The 17,944-nt window shown below is 40.9% G+C and overlaps 1 protein-coding gene across 3 annotated transcripts in view; it reads left to right on the plus strand.

Moving 5' to 3' along the window:
* The window catches only part of unc5db (unc-5 netrin receptor Db), a 247,517-nt gene that overhangs the window by 144,156 nt on the left and 85,417 nt on the right, over positions 1-17,944 (plus strand). For all 3 annotated transcript variants that reach the window (XM_081611277.1, XM_081611274.1, XM_081611276.1), the window contains exons 3-4: positions 4,674-4,817; positions 7,739-7,842. In XM_081611277.1, coding sequence (XP_081467403.1) covers positions 4,674-4,817; positions 7,739-7,842 — 248 coding nt within the window. The remainder of the gene's footprint in view (positions 1-4,673; positions 4,818-7,738; positions 7,843-17,944) is intronic.

The following is a 17,944-nucleotide window of genomic DNA, read 5'->3' on the forward strand; positions in this document are numbered from 1 at the left end:
GGGAAAGCCTTGGAAGAGCCTATTTTAAGAAGAGAGGTGTTTTTATTGTCCCCCAGCGGAAAATTCAGGTGTAACAGCAGCATCGAGACATGTAGGTTCACACAAAGACGCACAAAAAAGTATGTAAAAACACACAAAAATCAACATGCTTTAGAGTAAGAACAGTATTATAAGAAACTATTTTTTTGAATATCATGGAAAATTTTTTTAAATCCCCTAATTTCTTCAGAATGTTCTAATTTTTTGAATTCCTTTTTTCGTGGGTTTTATGAGCTGGAAGGCCAAATTATGTAACAATAAACAAACAAATACTTGAAATCACTTAAACTGTGGGGCCTGAATCTACACCCTATGAACGTTTAACTTTTTGAATGGAATTATGGGAATTAAACAACTTTTCCATGATATTCACATTTTTTGGAAGGGGTCTCTATGAACCAAACAGAAACTGTCATTTTCTGCAAAGACTAATATTGATCTATGGCTCACCTTAACGTTCCCATTTACCTTCACTAGACTGTAAAACCAAGAGAACCAGAGGAAGTGTGTGGACATGAAGAACGATGACTCAAACTTTTCAGCAGAAATAATCCCTGTGCAGCTTTTTAATGGAGCTCTCATAATCTGGGATAACAAGCTGACCTCGGGAAGAACTTCGGCTGCGACTTCTCTTCACCGGAAATCAGACCAGCCCAAACTTAATTCTAAGTCTAGCTTGTGGCCGTCTTTTTCTGCATCAGTCAGCCTTTTTGGGATGGCTCTGTTGGAGCCTCGGGAACCTGTGAAGAGCTGGAGTAGAATCGGCGGAGGAGAACAGATCGAGTAGTTTCCTCTCTAATGAGCTCCGTCAACAGTTCTACCTGTAAACAAGCGGGGCTGTCAGGGGGAAGCGTCTCCTTCTCCGTCTCCGTCTCTCCAACAAAACCACATGTCGACGTCTCTTTGCATTCCAGCAAACTCGACGTCTCGGAAAACGGACGCCGGTTTATCACTTGCCGCCCTCTGTCTGCTCGGTCTTCCTGCTTCGTTCTCTCTTGTCTTTAACATAAAGCCGGTTCAAATCCATTTTGGGGGCATCCTGGAAAGTCATTAGTCAATATTTTCTCCGCTGTCTCTCTTCCCACAAGTAGGCTGTCACTTTCTGGCTCTGTGCCTCTGCTTGAGAAATTATGAATTATGCCAGCGTCTCGCTCTCCACATGGGGCCCGCGACTGGGAAGCACCAACCATAGAGCTGCTACTTTGTGTATTACTCCTCTTAAAAGTTCCCTCCAGCCCTGTCAGTCCTGATTTATATGAACCCCGGTTGCCAAATATGTGGCTTTTACCGTATTCAGACATATCACCTAATTTGTCTCAGTATTGTACAACTAGTCAGCCGTGGTCGGTATGACAGCGTATCAGGAGGCATCTCTTTTCATGTTGTCTGTTATAAGCGGTGCAGTGCAGACTGTCCTTCTAGTTTCATCTCAATCCCCCACTACGCATGGATTGACATTGGCACAGTACAATTGTCTTGCCTTTCACTGATCACAACAGTTGGGATCTGTTTGACTTCAGGGGATAGTTTTGATTCTTTGAAGCAAGGTTCTGTGAAGCTTTGAGTACCTGTAGCAGAACATTGTCATATTGCAGAGGGAATGAAGAAATGTAAAGAAAACCCGGAAATGTTAAAAAGTAACCTAGTTTTAGGGTGTTATTGCAACTGAAAAAGGAACTGGTCATAATTGGGGGATAGAGTGCTATCTGAGGCAGCTGACCATCTGTCATTCAGCCATCGGACAGGTGATTGGTTCATCTCCAGTATTACACAAAACCTGTCAAAGTGTCCTTGAGCAAGATGCTAAAGCCCAAGTTATGTAGCTGTTCAGTGTATGGATGTGTGACTGGTGGAACTGTGGAAGGTTCAGATAACTTAGAAGAAATTTGACTTTGCGTTTTGACTCATTGAAATCGGCCGCTGTCTCTTTTAGAAGCACCTGATCTTTGCAATACTCTGCCTACAACAGGAAGTAGTTGAAAGATTATGGCGCAACAGATTGTTTTAATAGATTATTGCGTGAATTAACTTCTTCGCATGTGATTTTATTTAATGGAAACACTGCATTTGCAAAATTGTGTGTTTTTGACATTGGCGTAATATTGACAAAGATTTGCGCACATTTGTAATGGAAAAGCTGCTGGTGATGGAAGTAAAAGAACCACATAGTTCATGGATGGTACACGCTTATATGTGAAGCGTTTACCATCATGCCTATAAAAGTGATGGTTTACTCACCCAAGCTTCAAGATAGATACGACATGGTGGTTCTTCCTCTGAGGAGCTGAAACTCACATAGCCGTTGAATGCTATATTATTATGTTTTGGAAGATGATTTATTAATTTTCCTTTAGAAAAACATTAATGGTGCAACAGCAATAACTTTAAATCTAAACCTGCCACAGGTATGAAAAACATTAAGCCTCTCAAAAAGGTAAATATTTGATGTCTGCTTTCAGAGTATTTTGTCTCATGGACATATTATGTTTAAATGGCTTTAAACAGCTTAAAGCATTTGAAATGGATGCTCTGTTGAAGATTTCTTTACTTGTTCTACAAACTTACTGTGATATATCACACTAAGTTTGTACTTTCACAGTAAGTACAACTTACTGTGTAAGTTACGTAAGTTATTGTACGTAAAACTGTTACAATAACTTCACAAAAATGCATATCCCTCTAAAGTAGGCAGGGAGGCAGATTAAAGTATCATTTTTGATTAAGAGAGCATGCATGTGGACAGGAGGACCAACAAGGATGGCTGTTAAGTCTTTCAGTCCCCAGCACATTGCATAACACTTGTGTTTAATCCAGCTGTGGGCACAGGGCCCGCAGGCTGCAGCCGGCTCAAAGAAATCACATGCGACAGGCTCTAAGCCAGTGACTCAGATTAAATATGGTGAGTGTTTGCCCATCTGGAGCTGCATGACAGGGTGACGAACATTTCAAACAGGGGTGCTCGCAGCTTGTGCCATAGAGGATTATCAAATAGAGTCTGCCTCTGTTTTCTTGATGCATTCAAGTACAATAATAGTGTTGTGAGGAATTTTTTATTTTTTTTGTTACAAATTGTGGTGGATTGTTCTGGTGCTGTGCTCTGTGCGCCTACATGTGCCTTTTAGTGTAGGCCAGCTTATTAATGCTAATTCTGGTTCAGCTGATTTAGCGTTCCTCTTGTTAGTGCTTAGAACATACAGAACAGTCCTCTGGGGGTCTGCGTTTCTGCCAATTTCTTTAGTCTTCTCTTGGAGCTAAGCAGAGAGGAGGTGGGGGATGCACTGATTTAGGAAGTGTGTCAGCCTTTCCTTAGAACTTATGCATAAATAATCCTCTACAATCCATTGATGGTTGACTCAAGGCTCGAAATGCATCAAACTATTGATTAAGGGTTTGTTAAGAGACCCTAATTTAAATTCAGTGGCATTTACCATGTGAACATACGTAAGCCAAAGCAAAAGATTCAGGCGATATCGACGCTCTGTCAGTAATGCTGTTGTCATAGTTAAAGCATGGCTGTTTCTAATACACCATGTGAATTAAAAATCTTGGTGTATGATTAAAAACTTTGAGTGTTATTGCATCACAGGAAAAAATGTATTCAGTAATAAATTATTGTTATTTCAAAAGGTCCTGCCACCATTCTGGCCTCTCAGGTGACACAAGGAAAGTTGGGTTTAAGCGTGTACTTATAGTGTCCAGCAAGGGACCAATGTGTGACCCTTAACCTGAGACGGCCCTTCTGCTGACCCTCAACCTCCACCTTCCCAGGTTAGAGGTCATCTCCACTTACTTGACCTGAACACTTCTCTGTGTGCTTTCTTTACTTGTCTTCTTCATGCCTGATGATACCTTGCAGTTATTGTTCCAGATTGGGACCCACCTCTGGTTTTCTTGATGTTTACGGCTGATGAGCTCTTCAGATTCTATAACACCAATTCCTTCCTTCATCTCTAATAGCTACTTTTCGTGAACATTTTAAAAAGGTTCCTCACGATCTTTTCAGGAGAAGTTGTAAAGAACCGTTGAGTTGTGGGTAATGGTGGATGATGTTGGCAGAGGTATAATTCAAAAAACCATTTAACATTAAAAATGTCTTCCTTGCCATTCATGCCTCAATTGAGAAAAAGTGATATAATTACAATGCAAATGTGTTCTATTTTTGCTCCCAGCAGGATGAATTGCTTCTGTGTTGCTGTTTCACTTTAAGACGGTCCCACTGAGCCTCAGCTGGGCCCCTGGAGCTCCACTATTCATACTCATAGGAGAGCCCACAGCGGACTGCTGTGCCAAGTTACTTTGTCTGAAATGAGCCCACAATGGCACTAGAGGGACGTTGTTGCTTGCATAGGTTGGCTAAAAATGTCTGTCAAACAGCCGCTCACAGTTGGCCCCTACATGTGATTACAACCAAGCGATGAAGTTGCCATCACATTTTTCTTCCAGCTCCTCTTGTATCCAAACTTGACATCCAGTCGGTAATGTAATTTATGATTTCAGACTCTCAGAAGCACAATGAGAACCTAATGACATGATCAGCCCAGTTCTACTAATAGACCATTGATTCTAAAGTAAGCTATCTTCTAACCAATACATATCTGTAATAACGATTGCCTTTGTCTTCTCTTTTCTCCCAGGGCTGAAGGTGCGCGAGGTGATGATCAACGTGTCCCGCCAGCAGGTGGAGGACTTCCACGGCCCCGAGGACTACTGGTGCCTCTGTGTGGCCTGGAGCCACCTTGGCACCTCCAAGAGCCGGAAGGCAACTGTCCGCATCGCCTGTGAGTGTGGACGCCATTCATTACCATCGCTTTTCACAACAACAAACAAACAAAAAATAATAATAGGAGAAACTTGTTTATCTGTGTGTGTATTTTAGATATGAAGAGTTGGACTGAAGTTTAATTTGCTGTTTGTATGACGTCCATCTTGCTGCATTTCTCCATCTGGTGGAATCAAGTGCATAGCTCTTAGGTAGCTTGTAGCCTGTAATCTTCTGTTTCTCTTGGTTACCCCAATGATTAAATCAGTTTTTGACAGTAGACAGACCATTTCACACACTACCCTACCATCACTCAGGAGAAAGACACAAAGATAACTGTATTCCACTAGAGGCAGAGACTAACCTCTTTTCACGTGGAGGAATCACTCCAACTGTTTTTAGATGTAAATAATGGCCTCAGACTCAGAAATAATTACAGTACATTTGGAGAAACTTCAAAACAGCCGGCGAAAGTCCTTTAAGTCTGCGTCTGCATTTAATCTACGCATTTCTGCTAAACATAAAACTCATTTGTCCAAATATTTGGTAGTATTGTTTTTCTGTCTCAGTTACAGAACATGGAGTAAAAACAACACAGAAAGCTGAAATATGAGACACTTTCAGAAAACATGGAGAATATGCCTTATCTGTGACGGTGATAAAGTAAGATGACAGAATGACTTTTTTGTCTCTTATCACTATGCTGAGATGAATGTGTGAACAGAGGAATGCTTGACTGCATCCTGTGTTACGTTTGGTAAGATGTAGCCTTTAAATGTTCCCTTTGATGTGATCAAGGTCCTTTTAAACTCCCATTTATTCTTCTGTTAATGTAGAAGTCAAATGTAATTCACAAATAATAACAGGCAGAGTAAAAAGACATATTCGTCACCAAAGTGAAGTCTCAAAAAGCACAAACAATCCTGTTCCTGTCCGTTACCTGGTGAGATAAAGGTCAGCTGGTAATCTGAGCTCTGGTCATATGCATCTAGCTTTCAGGTTTTTTAGTGTTTTGTAAGGACATATTTTGTGGCACTATTACTTCAGTCACAGTGTTTCAGACAGGAAATGGGTAGAGAGAGAAGCTACTGAATTTGATTATTCTCCAAAATCCAAAATCTAAAATATTGGCATTGATCAAACTGGGATTATATCATTCAACCAATATAAAAGTTCTGTATCACACACCTTGTGTTTTGAAACTCAAGATCGCTGGAGCCTTGCTTGATTTCATGACAAAATAATCGGATTCCTTTATGAACACAGATTTCCTGCATGATGCAGATCACAGCTGTGGAACATAGAATGCTCCCTTCTATGTTTAGTTGATGTCATGTTCTTCATTTTTGGAGAAAAAGTAAGATTTTTCAAAACAAATCAAACAAACTCTTTGTTTTTTTCCTGAAATATTGCTATAATCTGAACCCAGAACCTTGCTCCATCTCATCTTGTCCCTGAAACAATAGCTGAGACTTTCAGAATAAGAGTAGCTGCAATTGCATTATGAATATGCGCAAGACTTTGTCCATATTATGGTACTGTCAAGCAGGCACAATTTTGCAGTTGCTGTGTTTTCATAAAAGATACGTTTGATAAGTCATTAAAAAACATGCTCCTTCCTGTCGTTTTCTTCATGGTTTGCGCCGCTGGCAACATCCAATTGTTGAACACGTGACTCAAATGGTGAGGAAAAAAAGCATTTCCACTGCAGTTCTGAGAAATAAACCAATTTTGATACGACCAAAAAACCAACTCATCATATAGCACCAAAATATTTAATCAAAAAACAGCTTTTGGTTTTTAAATTGACGTGTTTCCGTTTAGCAAATTTATTTTTCAAATGTCACATTTTTCAATGCACTATAGTATGGTCAGTGGAAACACAGCTGTGCGATGCTTTCTTCTCCTCTTTCTCCTCACTGATCGGTTACAGAAATGTTGAAATTACTGAGTTCTTCACCACAAAGGGAAAAGTTTTCACCAAGGTGGGGACATGCTGTAAAACCAGGCCAGATTTTTGTCAGGCCATTAAAAAAAACATTTATGGTTTATATGATCCCTGGTGTATAACGCATCACTGAATGATAATGTGCCTGAAAGGCATTCTGTGTTGAATCCAGCGGTGATGGCGGCCATGTTGTGAGAACACCAACAGTTCAATTGGGTGAAAGATTTGGAAAGGATATTTTCAGTCCCTTTGATCCACTGATGCTATGTCTTGCTCAGGCAGTGTGTGCCTGGCATGTTTTCAGATTGGTCATAACAATATACTTCTTAGATAAAAAAAAATAGAATCACTTACTGACTGGTTTTCACCAAAACTCTCTGACAGTGTTTGTCTTCTGATAGGAAAAGGAGCGTTCTGAACAAGCAGTTTCTGCTTCAGTTTGGACCAGATAGTAAAAGCCAGTTGAGCTGATTTTTTTTTTCTCAACATAAACTGAATTCGGTTGATCAGCATTAAACAAAATGGCGCCTAATCAAGTTCGACTCAATCAGTCATTCTCAGCCTGTGGTGTCTAAAACCAATACTCCCACTCAAAGATGTCAGAGGTTACCTGAAAGCCCTCCTCCATATTGAATTTATCGTTTTTACTTACTGGAAGCAGAGCAAAAACATCAAATGCTGTGAACAAAGAAGATCCTTATCTGGCAGGTTTTGCATGTCATTGTATTTGCACTTATTTGGCACTTATCTCCGAGCTGAGTTCTGGTTTTGTGACCTCTAAACACACAGGACTCTGTTCATAATATGTCAGGACTGAGAAAAGCATCCAATTTAAATGTCATTAGAGGTTGACTAAGATCCCTCACCAGGTCACCTTGAACATGGGGTTTGTCCTGCAAAGCACCATGGGACTGGACTGGTGCTGCACCGTCTGGAGCTGAAGTCCAGGCTAACAGTGACACCTGACATCTGCCTCTTATCTCCCCACACAGATCTGAGGAAAAACTTTGAGCAGGACCCCCAGGGGAAGGAGGTGCCCATCAACGGGATGATCGTTCTGCACTGTCGCCCTCCAGAGGGAGTGCCAGCAGCGGAGGTGAGGCGTTCCCTCCGTGGATCCGTCTGAAGCTGGAGAAGTTTGTGCTCCTCCAGCTTCCAGGAAAGATCTGGAGGATGACTCTGTAGCACTTTGACGGGGAATTCAATGTCCTGCGCCAGTTTCCCTTCATGTTATTTTTCACCAATAAGTTGAGGATCGTTTAAAGAAAAAAAAGGGATCTTTCAGAATATTGGATCCTTTAATTCAAAGGAAAAAAACACACAAAAACACCTAAAATCATAAGTTTGATGATATATCAAAATTCAACAAAAGTATCAATATTGGTATTGGCGATACAGGCCCTGTATTTACTTGCAGTATCACACATCTCCACCAATTAGAATGCTCCTTTTAAAAAAAATTCATTTTCCAAAAGATTCTACATTTTCTACAATCAGATCTTCATAGTTCATAGAAATAAATACTTCCTACTTTAGCTGGCAGACGTATTTGTAAAGGAAAACAGTGATGTGAATTACAGTATGCCGTCTGTGACTCCTGTCCTGTAAGTAAAGACGCTCAGAGCAACAGGAGCGTTCCAGCAAACCCTCCCTAAATAGAACCAGTGGAAACCGCACGGACAAACTGATTCCACTGTGAGTGACTGGAGACTCATTAGCCCCTCTTTACACCACTGCTGACAAGGATTATTTCCAAACAGTGGATGTGCTGCCCCCCCCTCACCCTCACCCTCACCCACACCCCACCCCACACACACACCCAAACCGCAGGCTCACATTCTATTGCGTGTGCACTTTCATGTTGCAGCAGCAGCCGCGCCGCAGCTGAAACCTCACACCGGCCGCGCTCATGGCTGCCATCTCAATATTTCATGGAGGAGGTGCGCTGAAATGGACGGGGCCGGGGAGCGCTGGCTCACGCTCTTTCCATTATTCACTGCCGTCTCCTGTGACCGCTCTCATTTGTGTTGACAAAGGACTAGATGGGAGATTGTGATTCCTTCAGTTCGGCTCACGCTCAACTATTTTTACCACCTCTGCGGGGCCGCGCTGCGGCTGGAATGACATCAATCCTCCATTTTTCCATGCTGGATCATTCATGTACTGCGAGGGAACCGGCCGAGACCGACCTCTTCCTAAGTCTTCATCCTGCGAACGTGTTTCTCACGCCGATTCAAACCAGAACAAAATGCCTCCTGGAGGAAGACTTTAAGTTCCCTCGAAACATCAAACAAATTCTAAATGTTTGCGCTACAGAAAGGAGAGACAGTCACAGGAAAACGAAGGGAGCTCTGCCAGCAGCAGGCTCTGCTCCTCTACCTCTTTACTTCTCTGGTTTAAAGTCTCCAGGTTTATGCAAGCAGGAAATCACAGTGATCTGCTGACAGCTGAGCGTCCATGTTAATAATATCGAAATCAAATGGATGATGTAGTTAAATGACCAGCATGATTCATTTTCCATAGTTTTATCATAATGCCACATTTTTCTTTATCCAGTCTAGATTCAATGATTGGTACATTCCTATCAGCTGATTTCTAGGGTCTATCTGATTAAATTAAATCACATAAGCTAAGCCCGAAACCTTTTATTAGACTTTCTTTAGCAGGTTGAGCAGAAGACTGTCGCTTTTTAGCCTTTATCAGTCTTATGATGTAACTGTGGTTGGAAATGTGATTCTTACTTACTTACTTTATGACAGAAAATCTACCATTAAGACAAATGTTTTTAATCTCTCTTTAGTTTTAGAGCTACAATCATTTGACCCTGAAACAACAGACGGTTCTCAGCTCTGAACGAACGTGGCCTTTATGTTGATGCGTTTATGTAACCTTTTGTTTGGCATTTTACAGTAAAGACTGATTCTGCTGATCTGCTGCTCTTGCTTAAAGTTTAGCTCTTAAATATGGCCACCTTCGTATAAAAAAAAACAACATATATACCAGAAGAAACGGTGTTTCTATTCATGCTGACAAGTTTTGTGAACCAGCATTTCAGTATGTGAACCATAAGGACTCCCAGATGGTACAGAATGCAAAGACAGCGAGAGAGAGAGAGAGAGAGAGAGAGAGAGAGAGAGAGAGAGAGAGAGAAGCACAACAACAACAACGTTCAGCAAAACTAGAAAAGTCAGCACTGTGCTTGAAGAATCTTTTCTCGTAGTAGAAAACACCTTTTATGGAGAAGCTGCAAAACAATCAAGTTCGCCCAGGCGCCAGTATTCCACAAATCTGAGGATATTTTTCACATTTCATATTCGTCCAGTGTCTGTGGACACAAACACAACCATGACTTCAGAAGCGATGAACTGATCTTTACAGGTCAAGTGGCTCTGAAACTTGCTTGACAGAAACGATTCCAGTTTTGTAACAGCAGCTTTTTGTCCAAGCATTACTTCAGGTTTGTATTGTTTATAGTCACTTTCACCTGTCTTTCAAACAGAAAAGTTGTCTTCGGCACTTTTATTTATTTATGGATTTACCCGAGGCACTGCTTCATTCAGCTGAATTTAAGGATCGGGGAAAGAAACACTTTTCAACGTTTTTTGCTTCCTAAGTGTCATTTTCTAGCTCTACTCTCAGATTTGCATAAAATGTTTTATTGAGGATCCAGAAGTTTCAGCATGATGAATAATAATGTCTGCTGGGATTGGTGATTTAAGCACAAGTGTAAAAGGATATTAGGTGTGTACAGCACTGTTCAGTGCACTCATAGCCTGCTTTAAGCTTCTAAAAAGTAATAACAGAAATTAATATTAGGACATGCAAAGTTCACGTCTGAATGACGGTGATGATGGCTTCTTACTCAGCCAGTGATGATGAAAATGTTAATGTGCTGTTGAGACCCAAACGTTTAGCTGACTGGTTCCTTTTGTTTTTCATTAGGAATTTAAACTTGTTTGTCATCAGGCCTAATTTAATCTTTAATTGTTATCTTTTAACTTTCATCTCTTGACATAAGTTCCAAACTGTTATAGAATCCATTTATTTGTTTTTAGAATAGAAAAAGGGTCATTCATGCCAAAAAATATACATGTACATCAACATTGAAATAAAAATAATACAGACAGATGTAGACTTTTGGGGAAAAAATGACTTTATTTTTACCAAGTCAGATCTGGAGTCTTTATGACACGAGTCTGGATGTACTGAAAGACAGAATCTGGATCCTCGATCACAAACGAATGACAAATATTTCAAAAATAATCTTAGAGTAACACATAGAAAACTGAACAGTATTCCCCAGTTATTCACTTCCACTAGATCAGTCAGATCCAGTGTTTTCAAGTTAGTGTGACTCATTCTAAAGTGCTAAGAAACTAACCAGAGAGCATCTCTTAGGAAACGACACCTTCATTTCTAAATGTTTATTATGGCTCATTTCTGAAATCGACATAGTAGCCTCATAAGGCATGGTGGTGGGAGTGTTAGAGTTGCTTAAACTCTCAGACTAATATGAAAATAAATCCAACTTTTCAATTCCAAATGGCAATGTTGTGGTAAGAAATAAAGCCACTGTCAATTCAAGTTATTTCATAGTTTGCATTTGTTAGAACTTGACTTAAGCTGAAGGCTTTTTGCGGTTCTTGTTGAGGTATGATTTATTAGCATTTGCTGTGTTTTTTTACACCATTTCATAGGTGTTTGAAATGGAGTAAAAAAAAATGTCCAGCTTGACTGAACATGAAGTTTTGGAGGAAAAAGAAAAATCCCAAAACAGTTAAATGAGGATTCTTAAACATATTAGTTTTAATGCTTTTCAAATGGAATGCACAAAACTTTCAAATGTTGTACTAGCAGTGAAGTATTGCACTGCTCTAGTTTCAGACGATGTGCTGACATAGTTACTACATTTATAAGCCAAATGTCGAGGTGGCGTTTGCTTGACGTCACTTCTTCCTTCCAGAGTAAACGGCTAAAGCGACATAGCAGCTCCACCAGCTGCACTTATTCAGCAGAGGCCATTTTCCATCACGTTTGCACAGATGCCTAACCACATGTAGCTTGTAAAATTTGCTGGGCCACATGTTCATAAAGTTAGGTCCCAACTACTATTATCTTTCCCATCAATAATAATCCTTAATGGGTATTATCATCAATTTCCACATTAGCCACATGGCTGCGGCGGTTCTGCTGGGTCTGGAAGTCGTCATCGCACCATATGCTTTGTTTAAGACTAAATTAGTTTCTGTAGCTCAGTTTCTAATGGAATTATTTATGATGCTGTTATGAATTCGTTTGACAGTAATAACACTTGATCACACTTTAATGACATATCCAATATGTTCAGCTTTGAGTCCTCGAGCCTGAGTGAAATATTCATGGCACAGTGTTTCATGACAGCTAATGTCAAAATCAGCAACATGACAGTGTGATGTAGAGTTAGAGCATACGGCCTGATCCTGAGCTCCTTCATGATTGCACTCGTTATTTCTGGTAGAAGATTTATTCTGCTTTTGATTAAATGCTCTTTGTTTAGTTTTTTTTTTTTATCACATTATAACAAAAGAAATCAACTTTGAAAACAAACAGGTCATGTCAGTCTTAATGGACACCTTTTTGATTCAATATTTCAGATGCAATCATAATAAAGTCAATGTTAAGTTATTTTTGTTTTATTTTATTTACCTTTGTGTTAAGTCTGATTTTAGGGTCAAAAGTTTTATTTGACTTGTTGGGGATTATGAAGGTAAATAAACTTTTACCTCATATTCATTCATATTGGTGTGTTTTGAATAAAGAAAAAAATTAATAAATATCCAAGAAGTCATAGAAGTAAATGAAAACAGAGAAAAAAATCCTCCCAATGAACAATAGTCGTTTTATAAATGAATTTTGATAAGAAATGTCACAATTGCATAAGTAGAGGTACAAAAGTTGTCCCCAGTAGAAAATCAATGGGAAATAATAAAATAAAAGTTGTAATAACATCTCTTTATACATTTTGACATTAAGAGTTTACAGGAAGAACATGATGGAAAACATTGCATAATTTTCAATATATTAATATCCATCACCTTTTGAAAGAAACAAAAACAAGGATCTGTCCCATGGAAAGATGTACCATCCAAAATATAGCTTATTTTATTAGTTGTCTGTTTTGTGTAATTTGTAATTATTGAAGTATTATTACAAAACTATTTTACCGCAAAAGAATATCGAGCATTTAAAAAAAAAAACCTCACCCCCCCCCCAAGTTTATTTATGCTTTGAATTAGTTAAAAGTAACAGAATAATTGACATAGTTAATAGTGTAGCACTAGCTTACAACCACAATTGGGATGGGACAAACCTGGATGAGTGTACACACACACACACACACACGCACGCACGCACACACACACACACACACACACGCACGCACGCACACACACACACACACACACACACAAGATGACAAGAACAAGACTAAACAACGAACAATGGCACAAAAATGAACAAATAATAAACACAAATAGATTTTAAAAAGGTATTTTTATCGGTCATTCTTTCTCCAAGCTACAAGAAGTCCCCAAAAAATGTGGTTCCAAAAGAGAATAAATACAAATACAGAGTAACGAGCAACATAAAATGCTGTAAAAAAACAAGAAATTTTATAGCTAAATAAAATATCCTGTTTCCACTTGTTCCACCTAAAAGCATCAGTGCTTCTGATGAACGTGTTCACTGTAGTCCATCGTTCTGCTCTGTTTACTAATTTCTTATTTATTTACTCATTCATTTTGTTCTGTTTCAGCAGACTTGTTGGTTCTCTGTATGCTTCAACAGACCTGTGCCTCATCAAAAGCTTTCCGGATTTAAAACCAGCATCTAGATGCAAAAATGATACTTTTTTTATTGTTGTTTTCTGGTTTTGCTCCCATAATCTTTTTGTGAAGTTAAAATCCTCACAACAATTACTTTACATGTTAAAGTGTTATTAAGCCAGTATATTTTTCTCTCACATACTTTGGAACAATCCAAGCTTGCTCGCTCAGACACTGAAAGCAAAATACCCTCACATCCATTTTAGAGCTTATCCACAGCCAATGTTTCAAACAAAACTGTGTCGGCGCTAGGTGTGACATTCAAATTCTCAATTGTATCTGAAGAGCAGACAGTGTAATTTGTCCGCAGTTAATAAAATGTTCGAGTCGATTATTTGCGGTTTGGTTCCACTCCTGCCAAACAGCTCTTTTGACTTCACACATTTCTGAGAGTGAATGTAGAGCACATCCTTTAACTGTGGGAGAAAGGAAGCCATGAGAACCCCGGTATAATGAGTTTCTTTTGAGTTGATTCTCAGGGAGAAAGTGTGAAATGAGAAGCAAAAACCAGAAGCCAATTTCCACTTCCCTGAATGAAAGCCTTTAATCCGAGAGGAATCCTGCTTGATCTACAGTAGCTGAGGTAGACCGACCTGGCCACTGCACAAAGGCGGCGAATCAACTAAACGCTCACATACTGTGAAGCACGCCCAAGCTCAGTGGACACTGTGAACCGCTGCTTTATAACTAGGAACCATTAACCTCCATCCCAACCACCGTCTCTGTACAACACAGTCCTGGGTGCAGATTCTTTGTTCGTCTCATAGGTCACAGAGAGTCTCCCCCAGAGACGATGATGACCTGCATTAAGCAATCCCAGCCCGGAAGCTCCCTCTGTTTACCTGGTTAAGATAAGACAGATTGAGACGGGCTGGTAATGCAGTGGCACAGCGCTGGAAGGGAAAGACAGGTGACATTTGGGAAGCAAACGGGGAGGCAGGACCGTGACACACACACACATCCACTTCCCTCTGTGCGTCACTTGCATCCTGTGATTAACCTCTGGAGCAGGAGAGAACAGCCGAACTCCCCCAGACTCCACCTGCCACCGACAGGCCTGCTGTTTGAGCGCACAGAGAGCAGAGTTGGGTCAGAGCCCCATCCCAGATTTACGCATGTTCTCTTCACCCCTACTGCTGATTAGTGGAGGGGAAGATGCGTGAAGAGGATTAGATCTGTGCTCCTCAGCGTTGCCTCTGATATGCAGCTCAGTAGGTCCCCGCCGGCGTCCCCGGGTCCCAGAGCACGCTGCTCTCAGAGGCGCTTAATCCGTGTAATTGCGTTGATGAGACACTCTGCAATTAAAAAGTTCTTCAGCCCGGGCATGCTTTGCCGATGGCATCAGAGTTAATGCCTGACCATGACTCAGCAGACTTGTCTCCCTCCAGCCCCAGAGAATGCTTTTTCTTCCTGCAACACCTTGACACTGAGTGACCGCCAGACGCCCTGGGCGGGGGCGATGAGGCGCGGGAGCAGCACGAAGAATGCATCAGTTACAGAGGTCATGATCAGGTCTCTCCTCATAAGTCTTGAGGGCAGCGGCGGTGTCGCTCGCCCTCTTTGCTCCCCTGTCCTCTAATTGCCCGTCAACCGCTACATTTTTCAGCATCTAATCATCGGCAAATGTCATCTGGATGAGCTGTGTTCGTGTGCATAAGCTGATGAGAGGACCCCGCCGACGCAGCGGGCCGGGGGGAGAGGCGACCTTCAGGGGAGGTCTGGGTAATGAAATCACAAAAGGAAGCTCTACCGCTGGAAACTCCTCTGTCAATGCTGACACTGATGACCGCGTCCTAATTGAAACAAATGTGCCAATTAGGTAATTCATTTCTCACATCCACTGTCTTGCACAGGCAAATTTGTGTCCCTGTCATCTATTCCCCCTTGTCTCTCTCTCTCTCCTAATATCTCCATATTAGGGAAGCAAAGTATCGATTAAGTATTAAAAGTATCAAAGTATCAATTAAGTATCGATTAGTCTTTCAATTGACTTTCTTAATTGACAAGCAGCTGTTTTTTGATAAAACAAGTTTTCTTGTATCAAGAGCGTGGACTCCATAATATGCAAAAGTTTTCATGTTAAGCTGAACATAAAAAAGAAGCATATCTTTTTTTATGGTTTTATTGGCTCTGGTGACCTTTATTTGATAGTAAATTGACAGGAAAGGAGGTAATGAGAGAGGGGAAGACATGCGGTGCAGGTCATCAGGCCGGGTCTCAAACCGCGTCAAGGACTCAGACTTCCATATGTGGGCTGTGTTTACCCCTGCGCCACCACAGCTAACGTTGTTTTGTCAGCTGTATTAAAAATTAACTGAATAAACTATTAAAATTTTGTTTTATCACATTAATATACTTGCATATTTATACAATATATCAAAACAGGAACCTCTTGGTTATTGACCTGAAAAATAAAATATGAAAAGAATGAAATATTTGAAATATTTAGTCCGCCATGGACAGGGAGATGTTCAGAAGAGCAGACTTTACTTTACACTCAGTGTCAAAGTGGACAGACTGTGACACAGCTCTAAACTGTCTGGACTCTCTTCGATCAGTGCTGAGAGTGAAGCTTCATGCTGTTATGGGCTTAATGCACAGGAAGTGATCACAGCGAGATTCATACAAAACCACATAAACCACAACCAGTTTTGTTTAGAGATTCACTTTCCTTCACTTTAACGATGATCAGCGGCGCCTTTTGCTGGTTGGCGGCCAAACTACAACACAGAAGGTTTTAGAGGATGGTATTTGTTTAAATGGTAAACGGCCTGTACCTGTATAGCGCTTTATCAAGTCTATAGGACCCCAAAGTGCTTCACAGCACATTCTGACACACATTCACACACTGATGATGGTAAGCTACTGGATATCTTAGCTGGATAGCTGGGGCAATGTGATACAGTTGAGGCTACCATGTACTGCTGCCACCGGGCCCCCTGATCTGGGGAGTGAGATGCCTTGCTCAAGGACACAATGACAGAGGCTGATATTCACCAACGACAGAGGCAAATGGAGAAGGGATTGAACCAGCAACCCACCGGTTGTGGGACAAACTCCTACCACCATCTTTGACCCAGTCAAATAAAACTCATTTCAATCTAAAAACCATTAATCAACAATCAGAAGTTAATCAATTATTTGCTTCCCTGCTCTGTGTGTCACTTTTTTTGCCTCATGAATCTTTTCATGACGAATCCATGGCTGCTCATAGCAGGCAGACCTCAGACTGAGAGGAGCCTGCTGATGACACACAATAATTGCCTCTTTCAAGTCAGAGATTTCTGTGGATAAAAGAGAAATAAATGCATAAAAGAGGGGGGGCAGCTGAAAAGACAGAGGGTGTGGACGGGCAGCACGGCTCGTGCCACCCATCCAGACGGATGACTTTAATCATGAGAGATTAGACTCTATCCCGCACTCCTCTGCCTTCTTATCGACGCACGACGCTCCACCTCTGATGAAACCCCGGTGCAAGGCTGTCTTTTAATTGTAGATAAGAATCGAGACTCCTTTGAGGATTGGCTTCTAAGTTTGCTCTGAGACGGTGTGGGGAACATAGTTACAGTCTACCCATCACCTTTGAAAATGAGACAATTCCAGCCAGGCAATGCATGCTATAATTAGCTGAAATGACTGATAAAAATGACAGAACAGTATGGGGTTTTTCTATTGCTGATAGTTATTTTTGAATTCCAGGATGGATGGGTGATGATTGATGTTTTTGCCCTACTGTTATTTTAGTTGACTGTTTTCTATTTTTGCTCATGATCAAAAATGCATGTAGACATGACTGACCAATTCTCTGTCTTGCACTGAGGAAGTTACTGATTTAACTCTGAGACCACAAACCGTTGCTAAGCAGAGCAAGTCATAAATTGATCATAAGCAGTTATTTTTCTTTGGAATGACATTTGACATCTAATGAAATAATTGGGAAAAAAATGTAAATAATAAATTTATTCTTGTAGATATGTTTGTCCAGAACTTGTTCCCACTGCACATCACTGTTGCAACAGCAGCAGAGCGCTTGGAAAACCAGCCAAGTGTGCACCGTCCAGGCCGGATACCCATGCTCATAAAAATATTAAAATCTGCGAACCATCCATCCATCCATTTTCTTACACCCTTGTCCCTCAGTGGGGTCGGGAGGGTTGCTGGTGCCTATCTCTAGCTAACGTTCCGGGCGAGAGGAGGGGGTCACCCTGGACAGGTCGCCAGTCTGTTGCAGGGCAACACAGAGACACACAGGACAAACAACCATGCACACACACACTCACACCTAGGGGCAATTGGGAGAGGCCAATTAACCTGACAGTCATGTTTTTGGACTGT

Source organism: Poecilia reticulata, chromosome 9, assembly GCF_904066995.2.
Source record: "Poecilia reticulata chromosome 9, P_reticulata-male-v2, whole genome shotgun sequence".
Classification (NCBI taxonomy): domain Eukaryota; kingdom Metazoa; phylum Chordata; class Actinopteri; order Cyprinodontiformes; family Poeciliidae; genus Poecilia; species Poecilia reticulata.